Source organism: Nothobranchius furzeri, chromosome 11 (genome assembly GCF_043380555.1).
Source record: "Nothobranchius furzeri strain GRZ-AD chromosome 11, NfurGRZ-RIMD1, whole genome shotgun sequence".
Taxonomy (NCBI): domain Eukaryota; kingdom Metazoa; phylum Chordata; class Actinopteri; order Cyprinodontiformes; family Nothobranchiidae; genus Nothobranchius; species Nothobranchius furzeri.
The window spans coordinates 71,492,730-71,509,167 of record NC_091751.1 but is presented as its reverse complement, the minus strand read 5'-3'; the positions used below and the strand labels follow the sequence as shown (position 1 = coordinate 71,509,167).

General features: G+C 45.0%; 2 protein-coding genes across 3 annotated transcripts in view; one reads left to right on the top strand and one right to left on the bottom strand.

The window, feature by feature from the left end:
• znf644a (zinc finger protein 644a) overlaps nt 1–6,060 on the top strand; it is a 31,415-nt gene extending 25,355 nt beyond the window's left edge. For both annotated transcript variants that reach the window (XM_015976062.3, XM_015976061.3), the window contains exons 5-6: nt 5,463–5,565; nt 5,659–6,060. In XM_015976062.3, coding sequence (XP_015831548.3) covers nt 5,463–5,565; nt 5,659–5,854 — 299 coding nt within the window. In that variant the 3' untranslated portion in view covers nt 5,855–6,060. The remainder of the gene's footprint in view (nt 1–5,462; nt 5,566–5,658) is intronic.
• A 521-nt stretch (nt 6,061–6,581) lies between these two features.
• Nucleotides 6,582–15,760, bottom strand: LOC107396369 (uncharacterized). Its single transcript, XM_015976065.3, has 11 exons — nt 15,499–15,760; nt 15,146–15,228; nt 14,894–14,987; nt 12,586–13,021; nt 12,431–12,503; nt 12,201–12,267; nt 7,398–7,545; nt 7,240–7,300; nt 7,047–7,177; nt 6,886–6,975; nt 6,582–6,690 (listed from the first exon to the last, which is right to left on the bottom strand). The coding sequence occupies exons 1-11, from the start codon at nt 15,582–15,584 to the stop codon at nt 6,670–6,672; spliced, it is 1,290 nt and encodes a 429-aa protein (XP_015831551.3). The 5' UTR covers nt 15,585–15,760; the 3' UTR covers nt 6,582–6,669.
• Between the last annotated feature and the right edge of the window lie 678 nt (nt 15,761–16,438).

Sequence of the window (16,438 nt, the reverse complement as noted above, 5' to 3'; positions counted from 1 at the left end):
TTTCTACTGTAAGGGTGTAGCCTTTAACACGTCAGCCAAGCAACAAACAGGCCACCAGCCGAGCTGTTGGTGTTTCTGTGGCCATGGATGGAAACCATGGTGTGCTGCGTTGAAATTCCTAGCTCGGAGCGGGTCTAAACACGTCATTAACTCTACGTTATCGCGTATTTTGTGCCCAAAGGCTTTTTACCTAGATGAAAAATCCACTCTGCAATTATTGCAAGTTACCCTGTTGTTATGCTTTCGTGTAAAGTATAACCAAACTTTCGAGCATTTGTGCCGCGTAGACGCCATGTTTCCTGCTTCCGTAAGCTACGCAACGTGCACGGTGATGTCATTCGCGCAGACTGGAATTGATAAGGGGCACGTTTGCAAAAGTGCCGAACGATTCCTAGGAATTGAAACGATAGGAACCGGTTTTCAACAAGAACCAGTTTTTATTCCCAACCCTAGTTAGCACCAGCTAGCTGTTAGCCTCAGCTAGCTACAGCTTTGTTGCAAGAGAGAAAAACACTACTCACCACGAAGGTTTCAGGATATACTTGAAAAATCCAGAGTACAAATAAATGCCAGATAGATCCACAGTCTATGTTAAAATACAAACAGTTGTATGTTATTTATCGTGATATTTATCAAATATGGTTATATATTGAGAAAATATATATTTAATTATAAAAGAGAATTAAAATAAAACACTCACAAGTATCTAAAATTGGCACCGTTAAGTACCGGTATCGATTCCTGGGTACCGGGAGTTAGTACAGAATCCATTCAAATGTCAAAGGTACCCATCCCTAGTCAACAGTGAACAGACCCGTCAGCATTGCAACTTTTTCCACTTTAATAAATAATATTTGTCTTCTGTGTGCTCCGCTTGTCTGCTGTCCTGGGTCGGGAGTCTCCAGATGGGAAAATGTCAACAGGAACACACCAGCTGTTTTATTCTGGAAGATAATTTATTACATTAATCCAACAAAACGGCTCGTTACAGACTTCTCTTCTCAGCTCCTTTAGCTTTCAATCCAGAACAAGCAGAATGAAACAAGCCCCACCCCCAACTCCCATTTCTCCCTTTTCATCCCAACACCATCGTAACTGTGGCGGCGACCCATGAGCCATTAGATTAGCCTCTGTGACTCGTTAAACCCAGCAATGATGCTGGTCACAATATTGCCACTTTGGCCCTAAAGGGTTCATTTTTACAGTCTTTCTCAGTAGACCTGTCCGTTATATGCCTGTACGTTTATAACGTACTATTTTATTTATTTATATTATAAAGGCTGTGGTTCCTAGTTTTCACTTTTCTCTCCTCCAAACCCTTCTACTGTAGGCTTGAGTCAACACACACACACACACACACACACACACTGGTAGAGTGGGGGAAAGCAGGTCTTATTACGCCTGTTTTGTCTATTTTTAGGGACATTTTAAGCTCCGACTAAATGTTCTATGCAAATAGAGGCTCAAAGATCAGTTTCTACTAGGGCTGGGCGAAAAATCGATAAAATGAATTAATTCGAATTTTTTGTTGCGGGCGATTCATAAAGTAGGTAAATCGAGTTTTTGTAATGGCGCCTTTTTGGCCCTCCGGAGGTCCCGTAGCATCAGGTTCCCCACCCACGAGCGAGCAAAAACACACAAAACAACAGACAGCAAGCGACCACATGGCGACCGGTGATGGCGGTGAGAGTGGGAAGTTTGTTCCGAAGAAGGGGATAAAATCATCTGTTGTTTGGAACTGGTATGGGTTTGCTGCAACAGACATAAAACAAGAGACCCCATGCTGCAACCTTTGTCTAAAACCCGTTGCAATCAAAGGCAGCAGCAGCACCACTAACTTGTTTCAACACCTAAAACAGAGGCATCAAGCCAAACACGAAAAATGCCAGTCTCTCCGAGACGAACAAAGCCGCAGTGACCAAGAACCAGCGGCTAAAAAATTGCTAACTGTAGCCAAATCGTTCGCACAGGGGACCGCATATGACAAGAAAGGGGCCCGGTGGACTACAATCACCGACACGGTTGCTTTGTATACAGCAAAAGACATGGTACCCATATATACCATGGAGAAGACGGAGTTTATAAATTTGATGAAAACATTGGATCCCAGGTATGAGCTACCCAGCTGAAAGTATTTCAGTGAAGTAGTCTTGCCGCAGCTGTACAGAAACACACGCAAAAAAGTTGGCAGAGAACTGGAGGAGCTGTCCTTTTTTTGGCAACAAGCGACATGTGGAGCAGTTGAACTATGCAGCCGTGTATGAGTTTAACGGTGCATTTCATTAACAATGCGTGGGATTTACATAGTTTTTCCCTCCAAACGTCATACTTTCCTGAGGACCACACCAGTGAACTTATCGCCAAAGGACTGAGAGACGCTCTTGACTGCTGGAACCTGTCTGAGAAAAATCGGACAAAATCGGAAATCGAATTCAAGCAAATAAAATCGGTTATTTTATTTTTTGGCCATATCGCCCAGCTCTAGTTTCTACATTTAAATTAACGCCATTTTTCTGCCCCTTTAACCTCCACAATACATTTATTGCTGTACTATGTTAGAACGTTGGTAAGAGGCATGAAAAAGGGTTGAAGTTGCTGTTGTAGCTTTAAGTATTTACACTAAACACTTCCATAGGACTCTATAGAAGTAAAACATACATGTAGAAATGTGGCGTTCACAGGCAGATTAAGGCTGTTGACCAAAACATTAAATCTTTTATGTTCGTATTTTATTAATAAGTGAGTCCTAAAAGGTCTATTTTAGGGCTGAAATGAATAATCAAAAAATGTCATGACTACAACATCTCAGGTCATTTCAAGTCATTCAGAATGGCTCTACTTACATGTTGGTGCGTTTACATGTGCACCAGAAAAGCACATTGTTGCCCTAAATCAGGTTTTTCTTACATCCATGTAAACGCGTTAGTCTGGTTCAAGGCGAACTGGCTCTAATCGTGCTGAAAAACCCAGATGGCGTGGTAGGAACCAGACTTCTTCTGCGTGTAAACGGCTCCGGCGAGCTGATCCCGGTGACTTCCAGAAGTGACGAGATCGAGGAAGCGGTCTTCTGATAACACCTTGTGGCGACGATATTAGGTCCAGTCCGGTCTGCACCACATCAGCTGTGCTGCTTCAACCATGGTGCATATCCTGTTTTAACTCCATCTGCTTCGCTCCCACCAGCGTTTGTTGGCGCTAACTTTGAGAGGCTGGTTTTCTACTGTACATGTAAACTAGGACGAAGGCTCCTGGTTTATAACTTTAGATCGATTTTGAACGCACTGAGACTTCGTCTCTGACATCTCTCTGATGGACAGATGTATGAGATCTGGTGACTGATGGCAGCTGTGTATACAGACGTATGTGCTGAGAATCATCTCGTATGTTCATGTAAATGGTTAACATGACAAGTTAACTAACATTTACTGTGATGGATGGAACTAAATGTGATGTATGAACCTAGGTGTGAATGCGGTGTTATCAGAACTTCCGTATCTAGGAAAGCTGAGTTCTGGGTGTAGAAGACTTTGGTTTGCGTTAAGCTAAGAAGTTGATTATTATCAAAAGGCATCAGACGCAATCTGTGTGTCTACTTCACTCGTTCTCGGAGACCCTCTTGGTGGATCCAAAGGTCAGAGAGGTCGGCTGACCTCTGGCACCGAAGGGCTGTAGAATACCGTGGCACCGACGCTTCAGTCCAGAGATGTCTCGGGTCATGACAGACGGCGTCTGGGACTCTAAAGGAGTCTAAACAATATCAGCTTGTTCTGCAGGAACTGTTGCTGCATCAGCTTCGCAGGTGCAAAAAGATTTTGGCGACGTGTGAAAAGCTTTGATGGGTTAGAGAGGTTTTGCTTCAGGTGGCCGGTCTGAAGCTTTCTCAAGAACTGATGAATCACCAGAGTGATCCAGTTTTAAGGATCTCATATTATGATTTGCGTAGCCAACCAAAGGCTGACAAGTTGAGGAATGGTTACCAAGACAACCTCAGAAACACGCCTTCTTTGATATGGAGGCTCTGGCTGGGGTAAAAGACCATTTATGTGTCACGAGTTCAACTTAACCTTACTTGAGCTTGTGTGAGCGCAAATGATGATGACCTTGCCATGTAAACAACACAACATTCATTTCAAACTTCAGTCATTAAGCACAGATTAATGAAACATTTCATTATAATTATTATAAGTAGCAATAAACAAACATTTATTTAATGATTATCTAGCTTAAAAGTAGTAGAAGTTCATATTTAATTTAGGAAATCATTCTTGATTTAGCAACTGATCCGAGCTGGAGTGTTCCTTATTCAGATGCATGGAGACCTGAAAGATTGGTCCTTGAGGAGAGAATGTTATTGTTGACATGTTGTTATTTGTGTTTAGAGCTGCAGGCTCTGAGCTCCAGCTGATGGGATGAAGGCAGGCCAATTTAAAGGGAACACGTGCAGTCTCGTGTCTCCTTTTTGACCAGATGTTGAACGGTCAAACTGTAGCTAAAAACTGACCGTTGCTGGACTTAAAACAGCAACACACTATAATTAGATTATGGGCTGCATGGTGGCGCAGTGGTTAGCACTGTTGCCTCGCAGCATGAAGGTTGCAGGTTCGAAACTCGGCTGCGGCCTTTCTGCGTGGAGTTGCGTGTTCTCCTCATGCATGCGTGGGTTTCCTCCGGGTACTCCGGTTTCCCCCACAGATCACAACATGACCTATAGGTTATAAACTGTACGTCGCTTTGGATAAAAGCCTATCTCCAACGGTCAACGGGCAATCAGGCGGGGTACACCCTGGACAGAGCCAGTCCATCGCAGGGCAACACAGAGACACACAGGACAAACAATCATGCACACACACACACACACACACACGCACGCACACACACACACACACACACACACGCACACGCACACACACACGCACACACACACACACACACGCCCCTAAGGACAATGTAGACAGACCAATCAACCTAACAGTCATGTTTTTGGACTGTGGGAGGAAGCCGGAGCACCCGGAGAGAACCCACGCATGCACAGGGAGAACATGCAAACTCCATGCAGAAAGAGCCCAGGCCGGGAATCAAACCCAGGACCTTCTTGCTACAAGGCAACAGCTCTAACCGCTGCACCACTGCACAGCCCGCACAACTTGCCCTGAGTCTTAAAATGGAAAAGTTTGAAGATGTTTTGTTGCTGGCCCCATTTTCATGAGCTGCTAGCTCAATCAGAAGTAATCCGTTCCTCGTAGCTTAGGCCAAAGAGCTATCCTCAACAGGTACGATTTTCCACAAACCCACGCCAGATGATGTGACTGATGCCTCTGAGTCTGTCGGTAATGCACCGCAGTTACACGGGTCTTCACTGTCTCGAGGATAAAACAAGCTCATGTTTCCAGAGGTTGCTGCAGAACCCTGACTCAGGTTGGCTGTAATCTGAAATGACTCTCCTCTTGAATCCTGTTTGTCAGCTGTTCAGTGCAGAGCAGTTAGGCAACGCTCCAGGTCGTGCTTAAAGAAGAAGACCCTGCCCTTACCCCAATCTCCAGAGGAGATGTACAGGCTCACCTGCAGGTACGTTTCGCTGCTTTGCTCCTACTGAACGTCGGACAGCATCACATGGATGTTTGTTAAGTTTGCTCCAGGACAAAAACTCTTTCTGCACAGGTTCTGTGACCTCGTCTTCCAGGGCCCCCTGTCAGTCCAGGAGGATTGGATCAAACATTTACAGAGACACATTATGAACACTGGTGTCCCTCACACTGGACTCGGCATGCTAGAGGTCTCATCGCTGCCTACAGCCCCCCCGAGCGTCAAGACTGATCAAGACAGCTGTTCAGCAGCCCCACACGTGGCCTCGTGAGGCCCGCTGGGACCGTTTTTAGACTTCACTAGCTTATATGTGTATGTACATTGGATGTTTGATCACTTGTTTTTGTTTTGAGGGAAATACTGGCCAGGAGGACGGCTCAGCCCGGTTTTGGGCATCGGGCGAATTGGAACGTTCGGACAGTAAAAAAATCCTCCTAATTAGGAAACTGTTACCTTTCTGTTTCTACACGGTCCTTTCTGTGGAATGAAATTCCACATCTTCTTGTTTTACGCAGTAGTGTCGATCCCGTTTGTAATGGAAACAACCTTTACCTCAGATTTCAGCCTGTTTTAGGGAAGCACCGCCCTCCTCTGAACCAACTCTCACATAGATTACAGTTTTTATTTCAGTCGCAGCAGCAGCAGCCTGTCCCGTCAGGCCGGAGTGACCAAACCCAGGACCTGGTGCACAAAAAACGTCTGCAACTTTTTAATGCATAGAAAATGTTTTTAGCCTTTACGTAATTGCATCGTTTCTAATATGAAATCTCCAGATGGGTCAGGACGGTTTTAAAAATGTTGAGTCTTACACACCCTGTGCTGATCCTCCCCTTTATGTCACCTATATTTAATGTTTAAATATGCTGTTTTGAATAATTTAATTTGAAATGTGCTATATCACACAGATCCGTGTAAAACATTTGTGTTGTTCTGAATAAAACCGAAGGAAGCTCGACTCGTCTGATTTTACCAAACGATGAGAAACCCCAGAGAGGTAGTGAAGGTGTGGATCAGACTTTATTAGATGATGACAGCAGAGCTGATGCTCGTTCTTCAGCTGAAGAGGACTCTGAAGATTCAATCGCTTCACTTAAAAGGAGTCCCACCCTGAAAGGAGACGTCATCTCGTGAGTGAACGATCCGAAACAGAGCTACGGCTTATCGGAGTCCTTTACATTCCTACTCTAGCAGTGGAGCTGTGGCTGGAGACCTAACTTATTCAATGGAAAAGATCAAAGTTAACTGACTAAATAATCTAAATGACAAAAGCACCAGATGGGCTGTGGGTCTAAGTCCAAATACCTTGAGGAAGTGTTGGAGCTGTGGTTGCAGCTCCTGGAGCATGGTCTCTGCCTTGCTAAGGCACGCTCTCCTCTGCTGCGCTGCAAAGTCCTTCAGCAACAACAACAACCCTCGTTAAAGTCGGCACGGACACGTGCGTCTCGGCGCGGATGTGGGATTACCTGAGTGTTGGAGAGGTGGTCCTGAGACGAGATGTGAGTCTTCACCTCAGCTGCAGATGTCGACACGTAGACTTTACAAGCTGCACAACGAAACATCTCCACCTTCGTCATGTGGTGGTTTTGCTGCAGAGCTGCAAACAACCAGGAGTCAGAAAGGAACCCGAGAGCGCTTTGACCCGTCGCACGTCGGTACCTGGGAGTGCATTTTCTTCTACTGCCCGGCTACAGTGATGGCTCTTGTACAGCATGACTTCCTGTTGGCATAAAAATGGCTTCTGTCAAGCTGATGGGAACATCTTGGGCTTAAACAAGCCGGTGCTGCTGAGCCTGTCTGTGAAGGACACGTCTTACCTGCAGGAATGCTATGGCCAGGTCGTCATAATCGTTATTTTGCTGGATGTGCTCCAGAGTGTCCCAGTGGCTTTTGCAGTCCAGGTGATCCTCCAGCTCCTGAGCGTTGGCCAGCTCGACTTCACAGAGGTCACAGGTGATGGGACACCTGTAAGAAATATCAGAGCCGCTTGCGGAGGAGGTTGCACCATCTAGTGGCAGAAATGGAAACATCTGGAACTCTTTCTTCTGGGACTTCTGACACGTTGTTAAAGCTGAACCCAAAAGTAAAAGAGCTTTTCACCTGAAGGTGTCGTTTAAAATTTAAACCACACAGCTGAGAATGATGAGGCCGACCCGTTCAAAGGTCCAGCTGCAGCTCTACAAACACAAACTAGCGATGGCCTCTGCACACAGACCGAGGAAACATGTTGGTGCATGCTTCTGTAGGACTTGAGTTCCTGAGCACAAGAACTGGTTCTGGGAGCTCGTGAACGTGTCTGAGATGGTTTCTGGTCCTGTTTACCAGGAAGCTAAACTCTAACGTCCCTCTGGGATTAATAAAGTGTATTTGAATTGAATTGAATGAAATAAATGATTAATATTTTGTATTAAACTTGGAATTTTCCATTCTGAAAAGATCATGTCAGACCTCACGTTAGTACAAACCTGGACAGAATTTTAAAAGCGCCTGGACACAAACCTACTGGGCTGCAAAGGGCCCGCGAGCCACACTTTGGACAACTTTGTTCAAAGCCATCAAAGGAATTGTGCTCAGAACTGAAGCACTTGGAACCACCAGGGCCTGCAGGCTGGTGCTGATGAAGGACTCGGCTACCAGCATCACTGACCTGGAGGGAAAGCGTCACACAAGCAGGAGCCAGAAGTACCTGCCTGCTTCTACCAATACTACTACCAGTACTACTACCAGTACTCGGGCAGCAGCAGCTCAGGAGGTAAGGCGGACTGTCCAGTAATCGGAAGGTTGCAGGTTCGATACCGGCTGTTGTGTCCTTGGGCAAGACACTTAACCCACCTTGACTTCTGGTGGTGGTTGGAGGGACCGGTGGCTTCACTAGCTCATCACTATCCGTGTGTGAATGGATGAATGATACTCTTTAGTGTACTGACACTGAAAGGTGCTATACAAGTTTATCTTTTACCATTTACTAGTACCAGCACCAGTACCAGCACTAGTACTAATACTACTACTAGCACTAGTACCAGCACCAGTACTAATACCAGCACTAGCACTAGTACCAGCACCAGTACTAATACCAGTACTAGCACTAGTACCAGCACCAGTACTAATACCAGCACTAGCACTAGTACCAGCATCAGTACTAATACCAGTACTAGCACTAGTACCAGCATCAGTACTAATACCAGTACTAGCACCAGCACTAGTACCAGCATCAGTACTAATACTATTACCAGCACTAGCACTAGTACCAGCATCAGTACTAATACTAGTACCAGCACTAGCACTAGTACCAGCATCAGTACCAATGCTAGCACTAGTATCAGCATCAGTACTAATATCAGTACTAGCACCAGCACTAGTACCAGCATCAGTACCAATACCAGTACTAGCACTAGTACCAGCATCAGTACTAATACCAGTACTAGCACTAGTACCAGCATCAGTACTAATACCAGTACTAGCACTAGTTCCAGCACCAGTACTAATACCAGTACTAGCACTAGCACTAGTACCAGCATCAGTACTAATACCAGTACTAGCACTAGTTCCAGCACCAGTACTAATACCAGTACTAGCACTAGTTCCAGCACCAGTACTAATACCAGTACTAGCACTAGTACCAGTATCAGTACTAATACCAGTACCAGCACCAGTACTAATACTAGTACTAGCACTAGTACCAGCATCAGTACTAATACCAGTACTAGCACTAGTACCAGCATCAGTACTAATACCAGTACTAGCACTAGTACCAGCATCAGTACTAATACCAGTACTAGCACTAGTACCAGCATCAGTACTAATACCAGTACTAGCACTAGTTCCATTATCAGTACTAATACCAGTACTAGCACTAGTACCAGCATCAGTACTAATACCAGTACTAGCACTAGTACCAGCATCAGTACTAATACCAGTACTAGCACTAGTACCAGCATCAGTACTAATACCAGTACTAGCACTAGTTCCAGCACCAGTACTAATACCAGTACTAGCACTAGTTCCAGCACCAGTACTAATACCAGTACTAGCACTAGTACCAGCATCAGTACTAATACCAGTACCAGCACTAGTACCAGCATCAGTACTAATACCAGTACCAGCACTAGTACCAGCATCAGTACTAATACCAGTACCAGCACTAGTACCAGCATCAGTACTAATACCAGTACCAGCACTAGTACCAGCATCAGTACTAATACTAGTACCAGCATCAGTACTAATACTAGTACCAGCACTAGTACCAGCATCAGTACTAATACCAGTACTAGCACTAGTACCAGCATCAGTACTAATACTAGTACCAGCACCAGCACTAGCACCAGTACCAGCATCAGTACTAATACCAGTACCAGCACTAGTACCAGCATCAGTACTAATACTAGTACCAGCACTAGTACCAGCATCAGTACTAATACTAGTACCAGCACTAGTACCAGCATCAGTACTAATACCAGTACTAGCACTAGTACCAGCATCAGTACTAATACTAGTACCAGCACCAGCACTAGCACCAGTACCAGCATCAGTACTAGTACCAGCACTAGCACTAGTACCAGCATCAGTACTAATACCAGTACTAGCACTAGTACCAGCATCAGTACTAATACCAGTACTAGCACTAGTTCCAGCACCAGTACTAATACCAGTACTAGCACTAGTACCAGCATCAGTACTAATACCAGTACTAGCACTAGTTCCAGCACCAGTACTAATACCAGTACTAGCACTAGTACCAGCATCAGTACTAATACCAGTACCAGCACTAGTACCAGCATCAGTACTAATACTAGTACCAGCACTAGTACCAGCATCAGTACTAATACCAGTACTAGCACTAGTACCAGCATCAGTACTAATACTAGTACCAGCACCAGCACTAGCACCAGTACCAGCATCAGTACTAGTACCAGCACTAGCACTAGTACCAGCATCAGTACTAATACCAGCACTAGCACCAGTACCAGCATCAGTACTAATACCAGTACTAGCACTAGTACCAGCATCAGTACTAATACCAGTACTAGCACTAGTTCCAGCACCAGTACTAATACCAGTACTAGCACTAGTACCAGCATCAGTACTAATACCAGTACTAGCACTAGTTCCAGCACCAGTACTAATACCAGTACTAGCACTAGTTCCAGCATCAGTACTAATACCAGTACTAGCACTAGTACCAGCATCAGTACTAATACCAGTACCAGCACTAGTACCAGCACCAGTACTAATACCAGTACTCGCACTAGTACCAGCATCAGTACTAATACCAGTACCAGCACTAGTTCCAGCACCAGTACTAATACCAGTACTAGCACTAGTACCAGCATCAGTACTAATACCAGTACTAGCACTAGTTCCAGCACCAGTACTAATACCAGTACTAGCACTAGTACCAGCATCAGTACTAATACCAGTACCAGCACTAGTACCAGCACCAGTACTAATACCAGTACTAGCACTAGTACCAGCATCAGTACTAATACCAGTACTAGCACTAGTTCCAGCACCAGTACTAATACCAGTACTAGCACTAGTACCAGCATCAGTACTAATACCAGTAATAGCACTAGTTCCAGCACCAGTACTAATACCAGTACTAGCACTAGTACCAGCATCAGTACTAATACCAGTACTAGCACTAGTACCAGCATCAGTACTAATACCAGTACTAGCACTAGTACCAGCATCAGTACTAATACCAGTACAAGCACTAGTACCAGCATCAGTACTAATACTAGTACCAGCACTAGTACCAGCATCAGTACTAATACCAGTACTAGCACTAGTACCAGCATCAGTACTAATACTAGTACCAGCACCAGCACTAGCACCAGTACCAGCATCAGTACTAGTACCAGTACTAGCACTAGTACCAGCATCAGTACTAATACCAGTACTAGCACTAGTACCAGCATCAGTACTAATACCAGTACTAGCACTAGTACCAGCATCAGTACTAATTCTAGTACTAGCACTAGTTCCAGCACCAGTACTAATACCAGTACTAGCACTAGTACCAGCATCAGTACTAATACCAGTACTAGCACTAGTTCCAGCACCAGTACTAATACCAGTACTAGCACTAGTACCAGCATCAGTACTAATACCAGTACTAGCACTAGTTCCAGCACCAGTACTAATACCAGTACTAGCACTAGTTCCAGCACCAGTACTAATACCAGTACTAGCACTAGTTCCAGCATCAGTACTAATACCAGTACTAGCACTAGTACCAGCATCAGTACTAATACCAGTACTAGCACTAGTTCCAGCACCAGTACTAATACCAGTACTAGCACTAGTTCCAGCACCAGTACTAATACCAGTACCAGCACTAGTACCAGCATCAGTACTAATACCAGTACCAGCACTAGTACCAGCATCAGTACTAATACCAGTACTAGCACTAGTACCAGCATCAGTACTAATACCAGTACCAGCACTAGTACCAGCACCAGTACTAATCTGAATCCCTTCCTCCTCCCTGTACGGATAATAATAATAATAAATAATAATAAATAGTATTGATAATACACTTTACATTACAGAGGTAATCTCAAATTGCTCTGGAACACTTAGTGCTTTGTTGTTGTTTTGGGTAGTTGTTTGTTGCTTACTGGTCCATTATGACGTCGACTCCTTCATGCTTTGTCGCCTTTGGGGGAGGAGCTTCTGGGTCGAGTCCTGTGGAACAACATTTTATAGACGTTTACTTGAGATGGTATCTAACCGGGCTGCAGCGGTTGGAGGCACATGATAGATGACTTCCACAACGGCATTCCCAAAATATCTGCTCTCCTTTTTCTTATGGAAAAGCCAACAGCTAAACCCTGAATCATCAGTTCACCCTTTTCCAGACAGCCCAGCTGTTGATGGTCTCGTTTTAACCTGGGTGGGGATGAGCGGACTGTGGGGGTCATCTGTAGGGACAGAACGGGGACTTCATGTAAGCCAATTCCTCAGATTTTAGTTCTAATGCTGTTAGATGGTTCTCTGTGGTACCTCTCTCGTGTATTCAGGCCAAGTTATTCTCTCCTCCTCCTCATTAGCCCTTCGTCGGCTATGAGACTCAGGAAACCCTGGAGTGGAGGAGCCGTGAACAAGCCGGTTGGGACTGCTGCCTCTTTGTTCCAGGGATCTGCTTTGGAAGCCGTAACCGGGACGATCATGCATTTCAGTTTCCAGATTGTGAGGGTGCTTCTCAGTGGTGCTCTCTGTGGGTGTGGTGAACAACTTCTGTCTGTCCAGAGGTGGGTCCACCGACTCGTGGAAGGCTGAGTGCCAGTAGCTGCTGTGAAGGTGTAGTCTGTCTGGAGACAGGCGCTGGTGTTCCACGCTGTTCTCGTCGTTCGTTGGAGAGCATGCACGTTCTTGATCTGGTGATTTCTCTGGCTCAGAGTCTGAAGACAGAGGGTTGCTAGGATCGTACAGCTCGACCCTGCGAGTAGAGAAGGATGCAAGACTGTTGATTACAAACCCGAAGATCACCTGGAAGGAAACGTGCGCAGAGAACACTCGCTGCCTGCTTCATACATGAAACAGCTTCTGACTTGTGTGTGCTAGGACTTTAATAAAATGTTTCATCTGTCACACGGCGCGTCTCAGGCAACAAGCACTGGGATGTCCCGTAACGCTAACAGAAGAAAGGCAGCATCTCATCTCAGAATGGTTCCGCCCCAACACATCTGGCTGAGCTTCTTCACCCTCATCAGCCCTCGCGTGCTCTTAGATCCGCCGCTGAGCTGCTTCTGGTTGTCCCCGGGGCGCGCTACAAGGCTAGAGGAGAGACGGCATTCAGTGGTCTGAAGCTCTGGAACTCGCGTCCCCCTCCAGGTGAGGCCGGCTTCTCTAGCCTGGCCAGCCAGCCACACTCGCCCTGTGTAATTCTGCACAGAGAGTCTGGTAACTCACAGGCGGAGAGGCACCTGAGGGGCGGGACTAGCCAGCTCAAAACTAGCCAATCAGAAAAAAGACGGAAATGCCGACTGTACCGCGCAGCGCTGTAGTTTTTTAGCTGTAGTAAAAAATGGCGCAAACATCTTCTATGTTTTCAGCAGAAGGGCTTTTAGCGTTTCTACTTGTGGTTTTAAAAACATCCAAGTCATTTAGAGCAGAGGAAAGAGCCGCAGCGAACTCCGCTTCAGTCGCCATGTTTATGACAAGCTCGGCGTTGTGGTGTGTGACGTCCGCTGCTCAGCGCTGATTGGCTCGTTAGAATTCTCAGGGGCGGGGTTATTTGAACAGGAGAGTTCCCGGACTCTCTGTGCAGAACTAGACAGACGAGGAGTCTGGCAGGCCAGGCTGAGGCATCTTTGGCGTTTTCCCTCTTTCCTGTTCACTCTCTCTCTTTCTTAACATGTTTTTAATCACAATTGTCTGTTTTTGCTAATTTAAAATATATTTTTAACCATTTTCTAAATTCTGTTTTATATTTTTACATTTTTTGCTTTTGTGAAGCGCCTCGTTGTTTTTATCTTGGGAGGCGCTATAGAAATGATATTTTCTTCTTCTTCTTCAAAATGTGTCGTAAACAACTCAGTTGGTGTCTGGCTCCATGACTCGCGCTCCTTCAAGTCCCATATAGAAAGTCTCAGACTGGGTTTCTTTTTCTAAATAAACTTTTTCTTTTGAGACAAAAACCGACTAGTTACGGCAACATTTCTGCATATTGTGGATTATGGAGACCTTTTGTGCATGAATGCCTCAGCACAGCGTCTCGGTAAGACTGATGGTTCCTCGTGCCTCGCTGAGGTTTATCACTAACTGTAGACCACTGACCCATCATGGTGAGTTGTGGGACGGACATCTTTGTCCACCAGGAGGTTGGGACATTGGTGCACCTTCATTTATGAGGCCGTGCTTGGATTACTACCCACCTACATCCGTAACTTAATCTAACGGAGAGGTGTAACTTCTCACAGTCTGCATACAAGCGACCAGCTGTTACTCTGTGGTCCGTCTGCTGGAACCAAACTAGACTTTCGTTCACTCTGCTCCTTCTGCACGGAACAGGCTACAGGAAAACTGGAAATTAGCCCGGTTTATCTCCTTGAGTACATTCAAAGCCAGACTGAGAGCCCTTGAGACGGTTCCCTGTGTTGTAACTGCCTTCTGTGATTTTTAACTGTGTAACTGTAATATGTGTAACTGTAACTTTTGCTGCCTCTTGGCCAGGACTCCCTTGAAAACAAGGTTTGTAATCTTAACGGGATAAACAATAAATAAATAAATAAATAAATGATGCTGTGTTGAGAGTGCTTTCTAAGCAGACTGGTGTGGTAAAAGGGTGGGATGAGACCGTCCACCTCACCTCTCTGAGCTGCTGGGACCTTCCTCCTGGTTGTCTCCGTCCTGTTGGTTAATTGGCTGGAAGGAAGATTTCCATTTCGTATCTGAACGTTGTTCTGTAGGGGGGATATGTGTAGACTGGATCATTTGACACAAAACACATCATCTGGTATTGCTGTGGTGACTGAAGCCAGCTACTGGTGCACTGCAAGCACTACAGAGAAGGACTAAGAACTGCACAGGTGAGGCTACAAGGTAACGGCTGAGCCTGCACCTTTATCCGGCTTCGGGAGGATTCCGGGGTTTGTGTCAGATGATGAAATGCGTTTCATGGCTTCTATGAAGGCCTGGGGGACTCTGCGACGACAAAAACAAACAGCAACGCAGGAGTAAACACAGAGAGAGGGCTTTCACAAACCACGCCATGCTAGCTAGCTAGCTAACTGCTTCTGCTAATAGCTTTAGGACCGCAACACACAGGTGAAACAACAATAATCAACCAGGACTCTGTGGGGCGTTTACGGAGAAGTCTTACAATAAACATCAGAAAACCAAATACAAGTGTCAGAAAACTACGAGGCCAACGTTATAGGTGGTATTTTTCTAAGCAGCACAGGATTTCCTGACCTTTGGGGTGGCATCTGGGTGTTTACAGGAAACGGTGTTAGGGCCATCGCACGGTGGATGAACGGGGTTTTATTCTGCCGGTTCATTATTCCGCTAAAACCGATAAATGATGAGTGAGGCTGGGCTAAAGCTAGCGCCAAATCATGTACAGCCACCCACCGATAGGTGGCAGAAAAGCGCAACAGTCGGGAGATGCGTCAGTAGCATCGACGTGTATGGAAAGCGCATGCGCAATATGCAACCTGATCACTCAACAGCACGAAGCCACAAGTTATCTCTGTCTTAATTAAAAAGTTTTTGACTAAAGCGTTAACCGAAAATAAATTTAGTTGTAATTGGGAATTATGTAAATTTGAAATAGGTAAATATTTCAGGCAACTTGGCAGTAACCTGGCAAAAGCTAGCTAAACTTTCTTCTTTGTTACAACAAACAGTTTTCTCAGACACAGAAAGATGTGAATTTCATAAACTTCAAGATAAATTAGATGACATTTATAAATTAAAGGCTCAGGGGGCTTTTGTAAGGTCTCGTAGCAAGTGGATTGAGGAGGGGGAACAAAATTCTTCCTGCTTTTTTAACCTGGAGAAATCTCATTTTAAATATCAGATTGAACAACCAAGGATTGGTAATGAGATAACAGATGATCCACGAAGTATTTCAGAATACTGCTCAAAATTTTATGGAAATATCTATAAAACTTCTTACTGTGATTACTCTGCCTCTTCTTTTTTTGGACTCTATTGGTCACTGGAAATCTTTAAATAATGATCAAAGAGATTTATGTGATGCCCCTTTCACTTATAAAGAAATTTCTCTAAATATATCTCAATTGAAAAATAATAAGTCTCCAGGAAATGATGGCCTAACAGCAGATTTTTTTAAAATGTTCTCTGAGCAGTTATCTCCTTTAAGTGTTTAAAGAAAGTATTGCTTTACAAT

Excerpts from the sequence above, each read along its gene's own strand:
- LOC107396369 (XM_015976065.3), bottom strand. The coding sequence starts at position 15,584 with ATGAACCGGCAGAATAAAACCCCGTTCATCCACCGTGCGATGGCCCTA. Across the intron at positions 13,022-14,893 it reads GGTCCCAGCAGCTCAGAGAG|GGTCGAGCTGTACGATCCTA; the intron begins GTGAGGTGGACG and ends CTCTACTCGCAG. Across the intron at positions 7,301-7,397 it reads TGGCCATAGCATTCCTGCAG|GAAGTCATGCTGTACAAGAG; the intron begins GTAAGACGTGTC and ends TTATGCCAACAG.